A 23,152-nucleotide genomic window follows, 5' to 3' on the forward strand; every position below is an offset into this window, starting at 1 on the left:
TGGATTTGACCCAGTCGGCGGCGCCACGGAGGGCCCCGCGAGAAGCGAGGGAACTATTGGCACCCCAGGAGGAGAAGGAAGGGGAGACGCCAGCGAGGCCCGCAAAGCTGGCGCGTATGTCTCCATCTGGACTCTCGACGCCCCCACACCGAGCAACGGTTGACAGGATGACACACTGGCCGCATCACCCGCGGAGAGGCCACGCCCTCGGAAGGCCGAAGACCAGCCCTCGGGGACTAATTGGGACACTTACCCACCGGGAAACAACGCTCTCGCGACATCGACCACGGCCGTATCTAAAGCAGTCTGCCAAAGCTGATCGAGGGGAGGAGGTCGACCTGGAGAGACGCGCCGAAAGAAGTTTCAAGCGGCACTCCCGCTCAGCTTCAACTGTTGACACGCCTCAATCAGTGGTGCCATGATCCTCCCCCAAACACCACATACAAATGAGGTGAGGGTCCGTCACAGACATAAGACACCCACACAACGTGCAAGTTTTGAAGCCCGAAGGCACACGCACACTGTTCCACCAGATAAACAATTGGTGAAGAAAAAATTGCCCCAAACAGGCTGGGGCTTATGTGACCTCGCCGACATCATTTGCGCGGACGACGCCTGGGTGGAGTCACGTGATGTCGCCCCTCCCTCGGCGTGCAGGGACGCTGTGGCAAAAAGTTTCAAGATCCAGTCTCATGCCTGTGGATTATTCTATGTGAAGGAATCTGCGGCTAGTAGTCTATCAGATCTTGCCATCTGTGGGCTGTGTCAAAGGGCTGCTGCCCAACAGCATTAGCAGATGGTAACCTCCCAGGCACCATCAGGTTTGACATATTTGTTGAAAAGGACTTGTAGCACAGTATGAATTCATAAAAATGTATTTTTTTTAAAGGATTAAACTTTCTTTTATAGCCTTTCGACCTATACAAGTTTCTAACAGGGGAGTAATTTAATTATTTAGAACTCAAAAGAGGTCCACAAATGAGGACAAAATCAATACAAAATCACCAAAAACATTACAGAAATAGCAAAAGAGAACCTATACTAAAAATATTTGTTCAACATCCTCAATCATACAGCAGCAACCTGGGTACAAATTCAAAAATAAATAGACAGCCTTTAAATATTAACACATTTGTGCAAATTATCACCTCACAGCAGCAATCCTTAACCCAAATCAATAGAAATTCATAAATACTATAACAAATGTATAAACTTAAGCAAATTGCTTCATTTTTTGGGTGGAGGAGGAAATCAAGTGCCATCTCTACTGATTTATTATTATTTTTTATTAACATTGACCGTAAGAGGAGGTGACGCTGAGAAGACAATGCGGGACAGAGCACATAATTGAGATCCTGAATCCCCACGTTACACAGATTACAGTCTCCCCCCAAATTTCCACAAAAGGACCTGTTTGCAGTTAGCTCTTTAAAAGGGAGCAAAATCATTTGAAAGTGTAAAAAATCTGCAAAGTCCATATTCCAAATTCCAGGTCAGGTACTGTTGAGCTAACAGAGGGTGGCAAGATTAAGTTAATGCCACCAGTCTTGTTTAGCATAGGATCTCTCTGAAAGTTAAAGCTAGTTGTGACCTTTAAATGGCTTAAATTGTGTAGGAGAGAGGGAAGCCAGAATTTCTTCATGGAAGTCAAAATAGCTCCAGAGCAAATTAATATTTACCATGGTCTGAGCCAAATACTTCACTATTCATGAAACCCCTCATGGAGTCCTTATCACTGTTCTTGCGCCAATAGCCCCCATGAATCACACTGACCAACCCCTGCACATAGGAGATTAAAGCAAAATCCAACATCATTGCAGGGTTCAACATAGAAGAGTTAAAATGACAATGAGTAAAATTAGCCCTTTTATTTTCCTCAAGAATTTTCATTTTTACACGAGTAGATTCTACAACATGCAACAGGGCCATAGGGATTTTTGCCTTAAAAACAGTTAACAGCAGAATACAATGTGTTTGCCCCACTGCATTATGAAAAAAGCACGTAACACGTTCGCTTGCGAGGAGGCCCTAACCACATGCGTGCGGCGGCTTTTTTCGCGCTGTGCGGCGTTTTTTAAAAACGCGCGTTACATGACGAGCTCAGCTAGTCATCAGCGGGAGAGCGGCACAACTCATGACGAGCTGAGCTCGTCATGAGCAGGGAAGGTGTTAAAGGAACAAAATTAAATCTGGGTGTTTGCCAGTGTATTACATGCAACAATTTTATCTAAATAAGGGTATGACATTACAATCTCCAGCTTCTCTTGGCCTAAGCCCCAAACAAATCTACTAGTCTTATCAGCATTTCTTCTTTTTTGAATCTATACCTTGCTTTTTGACACGTTGACCTTCAAATAGAGCAGGATGGAATATTGTTGTAAAGCCAGAAACTAGCTGATCAGGCCCTTGGGCATTAGATCCATGATCACAATGTCATTTGCATACATCGAGAAAGGGACAACAACTTCTCTTGGGTGCATCTCCCTTGTAGGATGCAAGGCAGTCAGGAAGGTCTGAGACATACAATGAGAAAAGTAAAGGGGCCAGCAGACATCCTTGTTTCAGGTCATTTTTAGTTAAAATTCATAATTCCCCCCTGTAACAGCTGGCACCATGTACAGGTGTGAAGGGCAAGTATAAATGTCAGAAGAATATCTTTTCGTTTTTTTCCATAGTGTTGGTCAGCCCACCCTGTCCAGGACTGTAGAAAAAACTATGAATGCCACAAACATCCCAATTGGCCTGGGTGGCACCGGCATAGACCCGGTTCAGAGTCTGCTGGAGACCCCGGGAAAACAAGTCCTGCCTTTGGCCCGTTGGTGAGTGATCACCCCTGGCTCTGCCTCATGTCTGGATTGGAGTCAAACTACTGACTTCTTCGTGGAGGAACTGATCCCAACACATCTCAATCCATCAGCCTCCAACTATTTTTCAGTGAAACAAGCGCACTGTGTTCCAGGTGGCCCGTCAAGGCCTGGGGTGACTCCATGCACCACTGTGGCATAGATCCTCAATTTTAGAGACAGAGAGATCATATTGCAAACGGCCCAAACTGCGCCACCGCTTAAGCTCGAGAATGCTACCACCACCTTTTTTCCCAGACTTTACTATCCAAGTATAAAATTTGCGACACTCCTTCCTAGAAGTTAAGGAAGCCTAGCGAGAATGGTAACTGAAATATGAGATGCTGTTCCTGGCCAAACACCTTGTAGTGGCGGAGGGCAAGAAATGTGCTTTTTTTGTCTCCGTAGAAAGCCTGGAATTGATTGGATGGATAGCGAATGGTCAAGCACAAGAGGTGTCCTACCAGACGGACACAGAATGGAAAGGATCAGGAAGTCTGGATCGAACTGAAGACAACGCTATGGTAGAGATTTCCGGAACTGCGACACACTAGAAACACCCTTTCACAGATCAGACACTACTTGAGTACTGCAGGAGGGACTTTCTTGATTTCTTCATAGTCATGAAACCTATTAATGGGATGGTGGAGGGTCCAGGGCTGCCTGATGTGAGATGGCTTGGTGGTGTACTCCATCCCTGGTACATTAAAGTGCTGCACATATGGACTGGCCTCCAGGGGCCATATTACATAAAGGGCTGGGTATGCAAAAGGCATTTGTGCCAGCTTTGCGCGCCCCCAAGGCACTTCAAGGGGGCGTTCCCTCATTTGTTTGTTTTGTTTCTGCCCGCGCTATATTACCACCGCTGATGCAGCGGCAAAGAAGCCCTAAGGAGGCGCGCTGGGAGAGTCCCACCTAAAAGATGGAACACTCTCTGTGCACCTCCGGAAAGCAGCCCACTAAAGGACTTGCAGGGGGGTGCAGTCACTGACTACACCAGCCTGCAAGGGGATCTCTATTCCACTTCAAAAGTACAGGCGACTGAGTTGGGTCTACCCGTTTGCGTTACTGCCTCGGCTTAACTTGGGGCCTCGCTTCCTGTCCTACGTGAAACTGTTATATACGGATTTGATGGCCTCGGTTAGGGTGTCAGGGGCTATATCATCTAAATTTTCAATCGGGCGAGGCACCAGGCAGGGCTGCCCGCTCTCGCCGTACCTCTTTGCTCTGGCTATGGAGCCGCTGGTGGCATGGGTGCGTATAGATGCGCAGCTCAGTGGCTTTGAGTGGGAGAGGGACCTGTCTGATAGAATAGCCCTCTATGCGGATGATGTACTGTTCTTCCTTACCAACCTTAATAAATCAGGGCCGCGAATACTGGCGATAATGACGATTTTTGGCGAAACATCTGGCCTCTACCTGAACCCACGAAAATCAACTTTGTGGGTGTTGGGGGTGGAGACAGGGGTTGGTGACTGGGCATCAGCGCTACAGGTTGCAGCCGGGGGCATCAAGTATCTAGGAGTGTTTATCTCGGAGGTCCCGGCAATCTCCTGGGAACGTAACCTGGTGCCTGTCTGGGACCGGGTCCGGACAGAGATGAAGACATGGTCTCGTATGCCCCTTACAATCGATGGCAGATCGGCCATCTTTAAAATGGTGGCCCTTCCCCACTTGCTGTACCAACCACAGAACCACCCCTTCCCGATATCACCCCAGTGGTTCCGCCAGGTGAATTCAGCACTGGAGAAATTTCTTTGGGCGGGAGGAGCGGTTAGAGTGGCACTTCGGACATGCTTCCTGCCAACCTATTGTGGTGGCTTGGCGACATCCGATATCCTGTCCTACTATCAAGCCTCTCATCTTCTGGTCCTGAACGAGTGGTGGTATGGGGACAGGAGGGATCCAACATATGCCCTGGAACGACATCTTATGGGCTCTGACTCCCTGCACGTGCTTCTGTATGCGGGGCGCCTGCGAAAGAGACTGCCGCAGGCAACCCAGCTTGTCTTCCAGATTTGGCGCCAGGCTCTGCGCCGCATGGGATGGTGGGGAAGACTGACGGAGGAGACCCCGTTATGTAACAACGGACGTTTCCCTGCCTTGGCGTCATTGCAAGGTTTCAGAGGTTGGGATAATATTGGAATTTTGACGCTCGGGAACGACTCTTAAATCCTTCCAGGAGCTAAGCGAAGAATAAGACATGCCTAGATCCCAGTTCTTTTAATATCTGCAGTTAAGTCACATAATCACACCGAGCTTGGAAGGCATGGATTCCCTCCCTGAGTTTAGTCCGATAGAGGCCAAGGTTTTCATGGGGGATTTAGGAGACAAAAAGATATCTCGTATCTATCAGACACTAGTTACACATTGCTCCACTACACTGTCGAAGCTTCGGGAATCATGGTAAGGGGACGTGGGGACACTGGAGGAAGAGGACTGGCGGGAGGCGTTAGAGGTCCCTAGAAGCGCAGCCATTGCGATGCGTCTGCGGCTCATCCAATTTAAATACCTGCACCGGGTCTATTATACCAGAGAGAAACTATGGCGGGCGGGCCTTGTAGCTTCCCCAGACTGTCTCCGGTGTGGGAGGGAAGTGGGGACGTTGATCCACACAGTATGGAGCTGTAGCTCACTGGCTAGATTCTGGAAAGGGGTTTGGGATTGTTTGTCCGAGGCCCTGGGATGGGACCTCCCTCACTCACCAAAATTAGGGTTACTGCACGTGATGGACGGGGTTGGGGGAAACCGGTACAATAGGCATTTACTGTTCCTGGGCCTGACATTGGCTAAAAGAGACGTGGCCAGGGCATGGAAGGACCCCCGAGCTTCGTCAGCTCTGGTGTGGAAGAGGGGAATGGACTTTTGTATGGGGCTGGAGAGGCCTGTATTTGTGGCCCGTTGGCTGCCCACGTAAGCACTACAATATATGGAAGAGGTGGGCGGAATACCAGGGCCTGTGGCTGGAGTCTCCAGTGGAGCGGGAAGATATTCTGGAGACACTATGAAAGGCCCTTACTGGAAGGTGTTGGTGTATTTTTATTATGATGTCTGCTATGTTGGGGAAAGGAAAACAAGGAATCGTGCGACGGGGGGGATCTGGGAGGAGGGAGTTGGGGGGTAAGGGAGGGCTGGTGTAGATGGTTTTGTTCAATTAGATGAGATTCTTAGATATAAAATGATGCAGAGACTGAATGCTTTGATGATCTATATGTGGTGGGCAGCTGACTCTGGAATACGGGGGCTGTAATGTGTGTGCAATCCATCAAATAAAATTTGTTTTAAAGAAAAAAGTGCAGGCGGGTTGCCACCTACACAGTGAAACACGGAGCAGCTGTAAAGCAGCTGCTCCATATTTCACATGAATGTGCTCCCTCCAGGGCAATACGGGTTCACGGCTGCCCTGGGGCTAGAGCATTCCCCACTTTCCTTCATTGTGCCGGGCAATAAAGGAAAGTGTGCTGAATGTGTAATGTGGCCCCAGGTGGCCGCAGATCACTACTTTCATGAAAATGACAGGACAGTAGACTCTACCGAGGACTGTGGGAGGCATTTAAGATGGTCAAAAAGTGTCAGAATTTCTTTGATCCTGGGTCATAGGATGGGAACAAGAGCAAAGTTAGTAGATTTGGAGTGAGACATCCAGGATTTAGAGGCTGCGTTGATGTCAGCTGACCAGGTAAAATACTGCCTGTCAAATGCAAGGATTACTAAGACATTGTGTAAGTGGCGGCCAGGGCCAGATATTGGGTAACCCAATATCACCTGTACGAAGTGAGAGAGAGAGCGGGCAAGCTCCTGGCATGGCTAGATAAGAAAGAAGCAGCATCGGGGCGTGGCAACAACATGGCCGGTTGAGACGTGCACCGTGGTAGCTCCTGATGAGCTGCCCATGATCCGACTATCTACACATGTGATGCAGCCCCGATCTGTTAGCATGCGGGATCGGAAGTGACCTGGCACATATTGGCGTTCAGGATTGCTGACCTGCGCCACTGTGGACGGAGAACTCAGCGAGGGGATCGGAGTGAGTCGGGATCGGAGTGAGTCCGGACCGGAGCTCCAAGATGGCGGCCTTCCCCTAGAACTGCGGAAGTGAGCCACGTTGGTGAAGGCGCAACGGATCCGTGAGGAAGCTGGCAAGATAGACCGGAGCCTCGAGGGGGAAAAAAAGGGGTCACGGCACAGACAGTAGGGCGAGCGGAGATAGCCCTCGGCGTGCCCGCCCTCGCTCTGGCGACTACGAGGTGAGGCTGTGCCGGGAGCCGGCAGGAGCGGGGGAAAGCCCGGCCGCGGGCAGCAGCATCGGCCTAAAAGACCTAGGGCCCGAACGGCGGCGGGGTGCAGAGTCAGATTCGCCACACGGGGGGGGGGGGGGGGGGGGGGGACGACGACCCGCGCCACCATCCGCGGCAAGTCTGTCGACAGAGGCGGACAGCGGGCATGACGGAAGGGCCGAGAGGAAGCACGGCCGAGGGCGGTGAGGCCTGGGTCTGTGACCGGCGGGGAGAACATCGGGGACGCGAACCCGCAATAGAATCCCCACACCTGGCAGCTTCCCGGCCCGCCTGCACCGGCGGGGGCCTGAGGGTGTTACCATCAAAGAAAGCGAAAGTCATACGAGCCAGATCCAAGGCAGGTAACGACAGCGAGGCCCCTGGAACCGGCGGTAGGCCACGGAGGGGGTAGGGCTACCGCGCCTGAAAGCGGGCCGGGGCTGGAGCTGCAGACCAGAGCCCTGATGCCCATTGCAGCCCGCTGACGCGGTCGATGCGCTGCGGGGGCCGAGGGTCATTGTGAGGCCATACCAAGGACAAGGGACCGCCTCAGAAAGAATCGGGGCTTATGGCCCAACTACACGAGACTTGGCCGTGCGATTCGCCGGCATCTGAGTCGTGGGGGTCAAGCCAGGTGAGTCGTGTGTACCCGGGAAGTCACGACGAATCAGGAGGTGGAGGCCTGTGCTCCTGAGGGGATTCCAACACCGCAGCAGAGATTGAGCCGAGTGGCGTTGCCAGGGAGGGAGAGACGGTGGACCCCAAATAAACCCCCCCACCCCCAACACCCCATATCGCCAGGACAAAGGGGAGACAGCAGAGGGTGCATGAGAGAGCACTACAGGGGGGGGATTGCACGAAGGAGCCAGATATGGGGAAAAGAGATGGTGGCTAAGACCCCCAGGCAGGGCACCCTGGATGACTATGCCACGACCAAGCCGCAGGCGGAGGCGGTGTCTTCTGACTCTGGCAAGCGTTCGGACACTGAGCTACTGATGGGGGCCATCCAAGCGTCGAGGTCAGACATCCAGGAGTTGCGGGCGGCCCTCGAGGTGAAGATCGGTGAAGTGGGCTCGGAGGTGACATTACTACGACAGGACTTCCGAAACATCACAGAGAGGGTGACGACGGCGGAGACTAGGCTTGGAGAAGCGGAGGATTCGATTACTACCTGTCTAACTGGCATGCGCAGTTAGACAGAATGTAGGGATTACTGGCTTCCGGATAGGACAAGCGGACGACAATGACGAAAAACTGTCTCTGTACGCAGACGACGTCCTGCTTTATATCACGCAGCCAGAAGTTACTATACCGGCAGTGTTCTTGGAGTTGGATCGCTACAGGGCCAAGTCTGGGTACAAGATCAATTGGCACAAGTCGACGCTCTATGACCCCCAAGGAGGAGACGTGTGGCCAGCGTTGTCGGAGAGACTGCAAACAACTAGAGCGGGATATACATACCTAGGGATATAGCTAACGACTGATGGTAATCTTTCCTACGAACGGAATATTAGCCTCGTAACATGTCAATTTAAGGAGGACGCAACCAGATGGCAATCACTCCCACTGACGCTGCTCGGTCGGGCAGCGATGTTTAAAATGATTTCACTCCCAAGATTCTTGTATGCCTTTCAGAATGAATACTTCCCTCTGCAGTGTAAGGTCTTCCGAGACATACATGCGGAACCGAGGTCTCATCCATGGCTGGCAAAGCAACCTAGGGTAGCACTATCGACCTTGCAGAGACACCAATATGATGGGGGGGGATCTCTTTGCCTGACCTAGAGGCCTACTACTGGGCGGAACACTTGGCCCTCATTAATGAATGGAAACATGCACCTGCCACACACCCCACCTATGCACTGGAAAGGTACACCATGGACACTCATACATGTATATACTACCTGTACGGAGGTAGGGGGCAGGCCAGACTGCTGCCGGCTACTAAAATCACGCTGGGGGCGTGGAAAAAGGCGTCCAAGACAATTAGCTGGGATCACAAACCTACAAAACAAACCCCGCTGTGGAAATGCACCTGGCTGAAGGAACTTAGCAAGTTGAGAGGGATCCAGGGCTGGGATGCCATCGGCATCTCTACTCTGGGGGATGTGAAAGAATGGGGTGCTGCAATCCTTTCCTTCATTGCAAAAGGAATATGGGCTCCACCGAACCCAATATTTTAGATATATGCAACTACGCCATGCTTGGAGGGCGGAGGGGGCATTGACGAAGGCACACCCCGAATATGCTCCATTGGAGGGCCGTCTCTTGCAGGAACGGATCCCTGGAAAGGCAGTGTCCCTGACATATAAAACAATAATGAATAATAGACCTAATAAACTGGAGGGCCTCAGGACCACGTGGGAGCAGGAGGTGGGGGATATGGATGAAGTAGATTGGAGTGTGGTCCTGATGCATCCTAGGGAGGTAGCGATTAAATCGCTCCTCATATTGATCCAGTTTAAGATTCTGCATAGGACCTATTTTGATAGAGTGCGGCTGCATAAACTGGGGAGAGTACCTAATCCCTGCTGTCTACGCTGTGGACACGATAGAGGGGATTTCCTTCACACGTTCTGGTCCTGCCCAAACATCCAAACATACTGGGGGGAGGTCCTCTCAGAACTTGGAGGTGTTGGGAGACGGCCATTCCACTGGACCCGAAGCTGGTACTTCTGGGAATGACTAATGATGTAGACTTGGCTCGCCCTTTGTTGATTTTTCTGGTGCTCGCCCTGGTAGTGGCCAAGAGGGACGTGGCCCGAAGTGGGGGGCGCCAGACATACCACAGTTGGGGGAGTGGAGGAGGGGGTATGGATTTTTACATGGCGGCCGAAAGGGTCACATACAAAGCGAGAGGGTGCCCAAAGAAGTTTGGCAGGGTGTGGGGCAAATGGCGTCATTACCATGGATTGGAAGGAGGGCTTTGATGGGGCACAGAGACATGTACGTATGATCGACATTGCGGAGATGGAGCTACAGGACCCTGAGATATTCCTAATGTGGACTGGGGAAAGGTTTATGGAGGAACCTTTGGAAACAAGAAACCGTGTCCTAGAACATCGGAGGGGAGGGGAGGGTGAGGGGTTGGGGATGTGAGAGTGCTGCTCGACAATGACATGCTTGTTGTTTGTTTTTTGTGCTGCAAAAATTAATAAAATTTTTTTTTTTTTAAAAAGAAACAGCATCGAGATGGGTGTTTGAGGTACTCACTGAGGAGGGGGCTCGGCTAAGAGATAGGCAGGGTATAGCAGATGCTTTTGCAGCCTAGTACAAAAAAGTTGCACTCTCCATCCACGACGACTACTGTGGATGAGGCACGAGAACTATCGACCCTTAGTGTACCACACCTTGCAATGGGTGACAGACCGAATCAAACAGGACCTCCCTGACTGAAGTCACACCGGTCATTCGGGCTTCAAACGCCGGTAAAGCATTGGGCCCGAACGGACTCCCCATTGAACAGTACAAGCTCTTGGCAGTCAAAACTGCCCCCTTCCTAGGGAATGTTTAGGGAGAGTCACGAAGTTGGGACATTACCAGCGGACCAAAGACTCGCTAAGATCGTAGTCGTACACAAGGACGGGAAGCCACCTGATCTCTGTATATCCTATAGACCGATCTTCCTATTAAAGGCACAGGTCATGACCTTAGCCAAATTATTAGCAACCAGACTGTCCCACTTAATAGGCACGCCGATTTATCCTAAACAGTCTGACTTTATGCCAGGTAGGAACACTGCACTTAACTTGCGGCGCCTAAATGGAGTGTTGGGGCGGGCTGCTTTTAACCAAAAAAATACTGTAGTTTTATCACTAGATGATCAGACGGTCTTCGATACAATAGAGTGGCTGTTTATATATGCTGTCTTGGAGAAGCAGGGGTTCGGACTGAAGTTTAATCTTGGATTTGACTTGTATGCGGAACCTCTTGCGCAGGTAACTAATGGTGGCAGGTCAGTATTATTCTAGTAACAATGTGGCACCAGGCAGGGTGGCCCCCTTTCCCCATTGATTTTTGCAGTTGTGATGGAACCGTAGTCTGTTTGGATAAGGGGAGACCTGTTAATCAGAGGTGGTCTGAAGAATGGGAGGATAGAATCTCCCTCTATGCGGAGGACATTCTCCATCATGTGGCAAGTCTGTATACGTCGCTGCAAAGACTACTCCATATATTTGACCTATACCGTAAATACTCTGGGCACATTATAAACTGAGGATAAATCGCTGGTATACTGTACTCCATGATGACCTACGACTCCCTGGGACTTGTGAAACATGGGTGGTGACGGAGGGGTTTCGATAACTGGGTGTTGATCACGAGAGACCAAATTCTCTTCCATGATGCACAAGGTACTACTTGTGTAAAGATATATCTGTAAGAGACAGTTAGTGATAGATTCCTTACCTTAGAATATCCCCAGGCGTCAGACTGGACCCGGAAAGTTTTGCTTAGCAGTTCCCTTGTGCTTCAGTAGGTGGCGTCCTGCGGCTCCGCGTCCATCACTGGCGTCATAAGCACCAAGATGACGTCACGGAGACTACTTAGGCGCCACCTATGCGCGCTGACATCAGTTCTATACACGACTTTACGCGCCAGGAACGCAGAACCATGCAAGATACTGACCATTGGTGCATAAAACTAGGGCCCTAAAAGGAGATGACCTTAACCCTAGTAATCAATTTGCAGAACGGGGAGGATGGGTGGGGCGGTAAGGAATCTATCACTAACTGTCTCTTACAGATATATCGTTACACAAGTAGTAACTTGTGCTGCTGAAAGAGACACCTTAGTGAGATTCCTTACCTTAGAATACATACCAGAAATAACAACCCCGGAGGTGGGTCTGCGAACAATATTACACCAGGAAGTCACGGAGAACAGAACGGCCAAAGAAGCTATCTCTTCGGACTTGACGGTCAAGGCAGTAATGTTTGGTAAACATGTGCAACGAGGCCCACGTAGCTGCCTGACAAATGTCCTGCAAGGGAACGTCAAGTACCAAGGCAGTAGTGGATGCAGTTACCGTGGTCGAATGGGCACGCAGCCCACAGGAGGCTCCTTCTTGGCCAAGGAGTAACGTGCTTTGATGTACAGAACGAACCACCGGGAAATGGTCCGCTTGTGCATGGCCCAACCTTTTTTGGCGCCCACGTAGCCCACAAAGAGCTGATCATCCACCCAGAACTGTTGTGTACGCTGCAGATAGAAGGGGAGCGCACATTTTGGGTCCAGACTGTGGAGCCTCTCCTCTTCCCCTGAAGGATGCGGAGGCGGAGAGAAGGTGGGCAAAGTGATGGTCTGCCCGATGTGGAAGGGCGTGAGCACCTTTGGCAAAAAAAAGGGCGGGTCCACAGAACCACCTTGTCCAGATGAACAGAAAGGAAAGGAGGTTTGGAAGAAAGAGCAATGAGCTCACTCACTCTTCTGCAGAGGTGATAGCAACCAGGAAAGAAGTCTTTAAGGTGAGAAGACGCAAGAGACAGTTATGAAGGGGATCAAAGGTAGCGCACATCAGAAACGTCAAGACAAGGTTTAAGTCCCATTGAGGCATTATGAATGGCATGGGAGGGAACGTGTGCGTAATGCCCTTCAGAAAACAGTTAACAACCGGGGACTTAAAAAGAGAAGGCTGATCAGGAAGCCGTAGAAAGGCGGAAATGGCCACGAGATAGCCTTTGATAGTGCCCAGAGCAGAGCCCGGCTGGGCCAGAGAAAGAAGGAACAAAAGAACCTCGGAAAGAGGGGCAGAAAGGGGATCCACAGCCTTTGCTGCGCACCACGCCACAAACTTGTTCCACCTGCAAGCGTGTACAGTTTTAGTGGAGGGACGCCTGGCTACCAGAATGACATCACAGACTTCGGGAGGAAGGTGGAAAGCTGTCAACTGTCGCCGCTCAATCTCCGTGTATGAAGGTGGAGGCTGGACAGGTTCGGGTGGAGGACCGTCTCCTGCTCCTGCGACAGAAGATCCTCCCGAAGAGGCAGTCGGATCAGGGGATCGATCGCCATGCTGAGTAGCTCGGAATACCAGTATCTTCATGCCCAATCAGAAGCCACAAGGATGACTTGGGCCCGTTCGCACAAATCTTCTGCAGCACTCGGGGCAGAAGTGGTATAGGTGGAAAGGCGTACAACAGACCGCAACTCCACTCGCGACGAAAGGCATCGCCGAGCGAGTGCCACCTTGGAAATTCCAACGCGCAGAACTGATGACATTGCGCGTTCTCTTCGGTGGCGAATAAATCTAACCAAGGCTCTCCCCACTGCTGAAAGAGACCTTGCGCCACGTCAGAGTTCAGAAGCCATTCGTGATCCATCAAGCACTGGCGGATGAGTTCGTCTGCTCTGGCATTAAGAGAACCTGCCAGGTGCTGAACCACCAAGGTAATGCCTTGATGTTCCAGCCACGTTTAGATGCGCAGAGCCTCCTGACAGAGTCCAGGACCCCACCCCACACTCTTTGTTGCAATATCACTTGGCGGTGGTGTTGTCAGTGAACACCTGCACCACTCTTCCACGGACAGAGGGAAGGAATGCCTTCAGTGCCAGTCTGATCGCACGCAGCTCCAAAAGATTTATATGGAGCCGGGACTCCGCCGGAGACCAGAGGCCTCTGATCTCCGCCTCGCCCAAGTGGCCTCCCCATCCCGTCACCACTGTGTGCTACGGTTGGGGAAAGAGGGGTCTGCCACCGACCCAATCTCGAATCATGAGTCACCACTGCAAATGTTGAGCAGTGCCCTCCGAGATCTGGACATGATCGGACAAGTTGCCCTGATACTGAGTCCACTGGAACTTCAGGTCCCACTGCAAAGCCCGCATATGCCATCTGGCATGCGTCACCAGCAGTATGCAGGAAGCCAGAAACCCGGGATAGAGGCCGAAAGATCAGAATCATAGCCTGAATATCCCAGTCTCGCTGCTTGGGAGGATAAACCCCAAACAGCGTCTAATCCAGAACCGCTCCAATGAAGGGGAGCTTCTGAGAGGGACTCAGGTGCGACTTCAGCACGTTGATGGAAAACCCCAGCAGATGCAGGTCGGCCGTAGTCTGAAGGTGGCCGACAACTGTTTGGGGCAAGTCCGCCTTCAACAATCAGTCGTCGAGGTAGGGGAAGATTGACACCCCTAACCTGCACAGGTGAGCTGCGACCACCGCCATCACTTTCGTGAACACCCGAGGGGCGCTGGTAAGGCCGAAGGGGAGCACGGCAAACTGAAATTGCTCCTGGCCTACCGTGAACCGCAGGTAACACCAGTGGGCCTCCAGGACGGGGATGTGAAAATAAGTCCTGCAAGTCCAACGCTACCACCCAGTCTCAATGCTCGAGGGCAGACAAGACCTGAGCCAGAGTCAGCATTTTGATTTTCTCCTTCCGGAGGAAGCGATTGACTTCCCGGAGGTCCGAGATGGGGCGCAGGCACCCATTGTCCTTCTTGGGGACCAGAAAGTAGTGGGAACAACCACTCCCTACTTCCCGCCCGGGATTGCACTCAATGGCCCCCTTGGCCAAGAGGGCTAGGACTTCCTGTTGGAGAAGAACGAAATGATCCCCCGATTGAGGTGGCAAGGCTGCACTGGGGGGGCGGGAAGGGAGTAACCCTTGCGGATTATCTGCAGCCCCCACCTGTCCGATGTGATATTGCGCCAGTGGCGGATCCAGTCACCCACCAGCATGGGGTGCTCCATGAAGGACGGACTAGGAAGGTTTGGAGGGAGGAGCAGCGGGGGGTGGAGGCGGACAGACCTGCACGCTCTTTCCTCACCCCGCCCCTGCAGAAACAGCTGAGGCTGGTTCTACACAGGCTTGTTGAAGGAACGTGCTTGGGTGGCTCTGCCCTGGCCACGAAAGGAACGAAAACCAGGAGTGGATGGGTTCTTTACAGAAAGACCCAAGGACTTGGCCGTGGCCCACGAGTCCTTAAAGCGATCCAGTGCACTGTCCGCCTTATCGCCAAACAGGCAGGTGCCATCAAAGGGCATGTACATGAGCGAGCACTGGACATCGGGTGAGAACCCAATCGAACGCAACCAGGCGTGGTGTCGCAACGCCACAGTCATAGAAATCGCCTTGCCTAATGAGTCGGCGGTGTCCAAACCACACCGAATGGCCAACTTAACCGAATCCTTACCCTCAGCAATCGCCTGAGAAAGAACAGCCTGGACATCCTCAGAACACCGAGGCAACACCTGAGCAACAGAATCTCATACTGTGTGGGAGTAGCGGCAAAATAAGCAGGCGGTGTTCACCGACTGCAGCCCCAAGCTGGCCGAAGAGAACAACCGTTTACCAAACAGTTCCAGCTTCTTAGAGTCCTTGTCCGGCGGGGCCGTGGGAAAGGCACTCTGCGACGTCGAGGCCTGGATGACCAGACTCAAGCGTGGGATGAGTGGTCAGAAAGATGGGGTCACCAGGCACCGGCATCTGGCGACATACTTATTCACAGGGTCCCCGTCGCCGGCCGCAACCAAGTGACCAAGAGGACTTAGGTAAGGGCGTCACTAAAGGGAAGCAACGGCTCTGACTAAGTAGATGCCGTCTGGAGCACCTCAGTGAGGAGGTTGGTTTTGAGGGCCACTGTGGGGAGATGGAGGGCCTCAGCAGCCCGATGGAGCACCATTGTGTAGGAAGCGCCCTCCACCATTGTAGGTGGGAGAGGCAAACCCCGGGTCAGAAGCGACAGGTCGCCGGGTCTTCCAGGTCGTCCACCCAATCCTGCTCGGAGTCACACTGCCGGGCAAGGGGGTCCTTCGATCCTTCCCAGTCCTCCTCCGCCTCCAGCATAGGAGGGGCTGGACACGGCGGCAGGTCGGGAGCCGGAGAAGGGACAAACAGCGCCGTAAACGGCATCGAGAACGGCGCCGTCTCCCAATGCGGATCCCAGGTCAGAACAAAATGGTCCTGGAACCGGGGCAAGGGCGGAATGAATGGCACACAGTGCGGTGCCGGGGCCGGCAACGCTGCACCTCGTGGCGCCGGGGCCACTAACGTAGGATCCTGTGGTGCCGAGGCTGAATCCGCTGGCAGTGCCACCGGGCTGACAGGATCTGGATGCGGGACCGTGGTGCCCGAAGGCACGCCAGCGGGAGCCCGAGGGCTTAAAAGGCGGTCCATGGCAGCAAGAAACTCCTGCACCTGTTCGGGAGTCACCGACAGACCCAGGTAGGGCGGGTAGTCCGTGGGACTCCCAGGCTCTAGAGGAGCCGCAGGGGCAGAGCCCCTGTTTCCCTCGTCTGCCACCAAGGAGCAACGGGGGGACATCTGAGAGCGAACATGCTTCTTCAACTTCTTTTTATGACATCGCTTACCAGACTCCGAAGGCAAAGACTTGGAGACTGAGGAGCGATGTCTTTATAAACACTGGGCGAGAACAGGAGACAGACATCCGGTAAACTAAAATAATTTTCTGTGCGTTTAAAAAAAGAAATCTATACCATATGTGCATTGTTGCTGAGAAGCTGAATTTTAATATCAGCCTTAAACACTGTGTGAAAGTACACAAAATGATACAAACACAACTTTGAGCATTGTAAAAATGTCTGGCACATTGCAAATACTAAAGGAATTGCTGTGCGGTTTGGAAAAATGTAAATCAGAATTTTTATATCGGCTTTCAACGCGATGTGTCAAGTACATAAAATGATATCAATGTTTACGTGAAAAATAAAAATAATAATATAAGATGTGTTAGTATATTTGCTACTGCTATCACAGGATTGAGAATATAAACTGTGCTCTATTTTGAGCACTGTGTTTTCACTGGATTTGTCTAAACACATTGCTAAGGACACCCAATTAGAAAAGGGAGGAGGGGCTATCACATGATGTAACAAAAGGAAGCATGAAAGCACTGAATACATACACAACTTTGCGTGTTGTAAAAACGTATGAATGAAAGAAGGAAGGCAGGAGAGTGACAGCAAAGAATGAAGGAAAGACAGCAGTAAAGACAAAAGCAAGCTGGTAATTTTTTTTAATGAAATTTCTGCAAGGAGGGAGAAGTGTGAGATGAGGGGGAGGAAGACCGTGAGAAGAAAGAAAGTAAGGAAATAGAGAACGGCACAGCAACGAATGAAGGGACGTGAGAGGGGAAGGGTGGAATTAAGGAGGGAAAAAGAGGAAGAATGTAAAAGGGAGTAAAAGGTGTAATAACTGCTGGGAGGGAGGACTGAGGTAGATCGAGGAGGAGGACACTGTGGTTAAAAGTAGTAAAGAAATACAGAATTACAAGGTAACGAATGACGTGAGGCGTGGGATGCAAGAAGGGTGGGAGTAAGGGGTGAAAAAAAGGAAGGAACAAAGAAGTAAATGAAAGATGTAAAGAACATTTGCAACAGACCTTGTTAAAACTTTTCTTGAAATAAAAATTAAATAGAGTTTTCTGTGAGGGCTTGTAAAAAAGGCATAGAAAGAGAATCTTACCTGCCTTTTCCTGTTCCAGCTGCAAAGCTACGGAGAAGCATTAGTGCGGGCGCCAAACCATAAATACAATCTTATTAGTGAGGCTGCGCCCGCCGTGATCTGCTCTCAATTATCCGGCACTCTTCGGATCTAAGTGGAGCTATTTATCAGCCACTGAACGGATAAACTGCCGAAGAGAAGGGCAGCACCATCCGGGGCTTTGCAGCGGGAGCACATTAGTGAGTTCTGAGCTGCCCTGCATCCTCTGGCAGGAAAATGTGTGGACAGGCACATCTGCGCACATTCACAGATTTTGCCTGAAGCAGGCACAGGAATGTGTGACAAATGTAGAGCTTCAGATAGGAAATCTGTGAAAGAAGTAACATTACCTTAATGCAAGGCAGGGAAACGGGTCTATACTTCCATCCTCCGTGAGGTTAGTGAAGGAGAGAAGGGTATCCCACATCCATGGGCCCTGGTGTCACTGCACCCACTGCTACACTAATGACGCCCACGCTCCTGCTCTCTGTCTCCCAAGTTGACTATCCAGCAGGGTACGCACAACACAAATGTGCAAAAGAATCTTGTTATCTTCAAGTTTTCTCCTTTAACATGGGAGGCGCTACACTGCTTAATTTGAGCTGTTGTCTCCCGTGCTCTGGCACTTAGTCATCAACACTGGCACTTGAGCACCAGTAAAGGACACATTCATTTTAGGTAGGGACAGTAAGTGGGTCGCTCACGTCTACACGATAGGAGCGTTGTCGAGAAGCTGAATTTTCATATCTGGCTTCAACACCATGTGTTAAAGTACACGAAATGTTATCGATTAATTTGCAAAAAATAATAATAATATAACTTGAAGAGACAGGAAGATTCTGGGAAGTAGCAGTCAAGCAAGTGGCTGAGTCTGCCCTCTGAGCCAACACCAACTTCAGGACTTCAGCTCTTCGGACGAGCGTGTTGAGGCGCTATACAAGCCTCTTGGTCCCTTGGGCACTTTGCGACAGAGAGGCAGGTCAGAGCAAAAGCCTGAGCTGGGCTGGAGAAGAGAACATTGGAATACACGACCAGAGTGGTGCACGAAAGTACCTGCTTTATAAATTTGTGTTTAAAACATACGAACTGACAGGAGGACAGGCCATCGCGCGCTGATAGTAATGCGTGTGCTGAGGTCATGGTGAGCCCGCCATTGAATATCAGGCATGCTGACTTCTGCAGAGCACTGCGGGGTCAGATGAGACACTGCGCTAGCTGGGAAAGCACACCGATAACTAAAACAAGCATTGGCCGCGCAGCAGTGAAAGTAACGCGGCAGCGCGGTCGTGAAAGCAAAAGTGAGGGCAGGGGCGCACTATGTGGTGGTGGTGGGGGCAGAGCGAGGTGCTTGGGAGAGCAAGGCTTAATGAGCCATGCAAGCCACATGGTGACTGCACTCGCGCATGATCGCAAGCTTGAGGCCAAGAAAAGATTGTGGTAGCACTATGAAAAGCCACTAACTATATGTATCGCAGAGCAGCACATGCGCTGGCTCAGGTGAGACCTAAAAAAAGGGGAGGGGGAGACACAAAAGTCTCAATAGAAGTCAAAAAGTGACTAAAGCACGTGCTCAATCCGAGTCTGCGCTTGCTGCCGCGAAAAAAGAAAGAACGGACGTCAGCGCGCATGGGTGGCGCCAAAGTAGTCTCTGTGACGTCATCTCAGTGCTTACAACGCCACTGATGGATGCGGAGCCACAGGACACCACCTACTGACACGCAGGGGTACTGCTGAGCAAAACTTTTTTGATCCAGTCTGATGCCTGGGGATATTCTAAGGTAAGGAATCTATCACTAAGGTGTCTTTCAGATAGTAATTACAGAACCCCCACTGAGACTCGTGCGGGAGGACGTGCAGCACTAGAGAACCTTGCCCCTGTCCCAACTAGGGAAAGCATCACTGTTCAAGATGATGGCACTGCCTAATTTCCATCATATCCTTCACAATACACCATTTCTGGTTCCACTCTCGTATTCCCAGGCAGCAGATGCAGTTATTCGGACACTCCTATGGAATGGAGGAACACCCACACTATCCTTACTAGAATTGAGAAGGAGCTGGTACAATGGAAGGATAGCACTCCTGGCCCTCCAAAACTATTACTGGGCAGCCCAACTTGCGGTGGTGAATCACAAGGTCCATCTCCCACAGGATGAACCCGCATACAGGATGAACAGGCGAAATATGCGTACGGGGGCTACCTCAGAGCCATCTATGGGTGGGGGGGGGGCAATAAATTATCACTCACTCCAGATCGTCAAACCTAGTTGGGGAGCCACACACCAAGCACTCGAATGCATTTAATGTTGAAGGGTCTGTTGGCTTCAGCTAAAGTAATTAGACTTAAACACATGATGTGGATGATTTGTAAGTGACATGCCTAAAGCTGTAAACTTAGCGCCTAATTTGATGGCATGACTAAGCAGATCACCTCCATATTTCACTGGATCTCCATGTTCCAACACTCCCCAAGTAAGCGGAAGATGTCTGATTTATTTTGATACTTGTTAATAGTTTGGGTTTTTTCCAAATGCCTTTTACACACATGCAAGTTATCAGGAAAGTACAGTTGTTCTGTATTAAACACACCAAGTATTTTAAGTATTGACATTTGTACTTCAGTCATAGGTACTTCCGGTACACAGTTCTTTCGGTACACACACATTTCCAGACAGGCCTGCTCTCTCCTTGAGCACAGGTAAGTAAAACACCATATACAGCATAATGCCAACATTTGGAAGCAAGAAAGAGGGATGTTTAAAAAAAAAATCTAGAATTTATTTTACTTGCATTTGTTTAGAGGCAATTTTGGGGAGGAGACAGCAAAAAGAAAGCCGTATGTGGTTTAAAAAAATCATGAGTCACCCTGCTGAGACAGGAGTTGGCACGTAGACATGGGTAGAAATGGAAGTGCATGAGAATATTCTTCAAGCGCAGAAACACTTTGGCAATGGGGCCTACATGCATAGGGGTGCTATCTAGCACTAAGTGGGACAGAAAAAGTTTGAGAGAGTACGTTAAAAAAGGTATGGGCAAAGAAGTGTAACTAGGAATATTTTATTAGAAGCACCACCTTCGTAATACGAAACACCCCGAGTATATGATTATAATACCTTCATCAGCTTCATCCCAATTATATTCAGGGAAAAAAATGCAAGTACTTTCGAGGTTGGGCTTACATCCACCCCACCCTCCAAAAAAAAGTAACAGTTGAGAGCCAGGGGTAATGGCCAATGGGGTAGCGGGTCAAAAAAGTTTGGGCACCACTGCGCTATGGGATACAGCACAGTTGGACCTACTGGCGGAACAACGGGGCTTCGACAAATGGGATCTTGTAGGCCCGTCACAACTGGGGGGCCTGTGGGCAAATGGAGAGGTGAAATCCTACAGTGATTTACAGAGGGAATATCAATTGACATCCTCAGAGACATTTCGTTATCTCCAAATAAGGCATGAGTTGGGAGGCAATACCAAGGAGCGGAACATTACCTGGAAGTCAGTGTGTAAAACACTAATCTACCTGAAGCCTTTTTAATAGCACATTGATCAATCAACATGTGATCATCATACAAAAGTAGGAAGAAAATTAAGCCAAAAAGAGTCCATATTTTATATGCACAGAAAATCAACTGGGTAGGTGAGCAGAGAATAACAATCAGAAGTCTAGCAGACATTCTGTTCCGGTCTCGGCAGCACTAAAATGAAAATGTAGCAAGAATTCATGTAGGAGCTAGATAATGGTTTACAAACAATTGATATGTTAAGGCATGTTCATGTCAAAAATTATATTTTTAACAGACATACTGCAGTCAACAAACGAACTAATGATAGTGCAAATATAATTACAAAAACACTTACTCCATTTCCGCATATTCCATAGACAGCTTCTCATACTTCTTTTTCCATTCAAGAACTTCCAATTCTTTTACATGAACCTCCTGATGAGGGAAAATAGAACATATAAAGGCTGCTGAATATATATTTCCATAAACAAATAAGTAAATGTCATGCTTGTGATCCTTCAGATGTATAGTATAAAGGAAATGGAGTGGCACAAAATTACTCATTATGCCATTTATCAACAAGCTAATAAGCTGTTAGAGGTCAGTGTCTATCACAAACATACCTTACTTTTACAGCATGGCTGACTTCAAACAAAGCTATAATTATATGAATTATGAGGAGAGCAGCTGATGCAATCTGGCACTTAATGGGGCACAGTGATGTAAGGAGCAATGTCAGACATACTTTCGCTATAGGGTATCATGTATAGAAGACAGAGCACCTACAATATACCCTTGTTCTACTGGGAGAAAGTACCATTAAAAAAACTAGAAAGTATCTGTCATCTTAGACTTTGGAAACATTTGTCAGAAGGGCAAATGTGAGGAAATGGGGTGCATTATCTGGGGTGGTTGTACGACCTCACAGTGTAATACACTTACTAACCGCTTTAGGATCAGTAGGTTTTGTTTGTCAAACGATCAGCTCAACTCTGCTTAGCTGTGGCTCTGAGCAGCAAGGCTTACACAAAGGAACAAGTATAAAACATTTAAAAAGCACAAAAACAATTCAAGAAATTCACGAGAACCTCAAGAAATCCAACACCCATTTATAAAAATTGTAGGCGAGTAGGGTCTGCTTCCTATGGTTACCCCCACTTTTTGCTGTGATTCACTGGTTTTTGACTTTAGTATGGCTGTGGCCCTGCCAATCAGGCCAACAGCCTAGCTGTCCTCTCTCTAAATTGATACCATGTACTATAGGTACATACCAGATTGGTTACTGGGTCACCCTTGTGAGCCCCTGCATAGTGTACCTTAGGTACCCAGGGCATAGGTGCACCTTGGGCCTATCAGCCTGCAGCATGTACTGTGCCACCCCTGGTTAGCCTTCCAAACTGACAGCACAGGTCTGCCCTTGCAGCCTGGGTAATCACCCCTTACTTAGATAATATATACATACACACATGCATACACACATATATATTCATTATTTATTTATTTATGGAATTTTTAATGCGCAGCTACTACCCAAGGGTGTCTAGGCGCAGTATGATACTTTAAGATACAGTGGTAAGCACAAACCTATTGGTTGAAGAGCCAAGTCTTCAATGCCCTACGAAAACAGATGAGAGTAGGAGCAGTTTTGATGTGTGAGGGTAGAGAGTTCCACAATCTAGGAGTTGCTACTAAGAAGCGTCTGTCTCCCCAGGTGGCGGTTCTACAGGTATACATACACACACACATACATACATACATACATACATACATACACACACACACACACACACACACACATACATACATATATATATACACACACACACACACACTCATATATACACATATATACACACATACACACACAAATATATTACACACATATATATATATATATATATATATATATATATATATATACACACATACACACACATATATATATATATATATATATATATATATATATATACACACATATGTATATATACATATATACACACACACACACACACATACAGGCTGCAGTAAGGCTGTTTTTAACCACTGGCTGACTGAACTCGGTCCATACCTTTAATAAAGGC

General features: G+C 49.5%; 1 protein-coding gene across 6 annotated transcripts in view; it reads right to left on the reverse strand.

The window, feature by feature from the left end:
* The window catches only part of TACC3 (transforming acidic coiled-coil containing protein 3), a 475,241-nt gene that overhangs the window by 144,942 nt on the left and 307,147 nt on the right, over window positions 1-23,152 (reverse strand). For all 6 annotated transcript variants that reach the window (XM_078678629.1, XM_078678625.1, XM_078678627.1 and 3 more), the window contains exon 11: window positions 21,424-21,503. In XM_078678629.1, the coding sequence (XP_078534755.1) occupies window positions 21,424-21,503 (80 nt within the window). The remainder of the gene's footprint in view (window positions 1-21,423; window positions 21,504-23,152) is intronic.

Source organism: Lissotriton helveticus, chromosome 2_2 (assembly GCF_964261635.1).
Source record: "Lissotriton helveticus chromosome 2_2, aLisHel1.1, whole genome shotgun sequence".
In the NCBI taxonomy this organism is placed as follows: domain Eukaryota; kingdom Metazoa; phylum Chordata; class Amphibia; order Caudata; family Salamandridae; genus Lissotriton; species Lissotriton helveticus.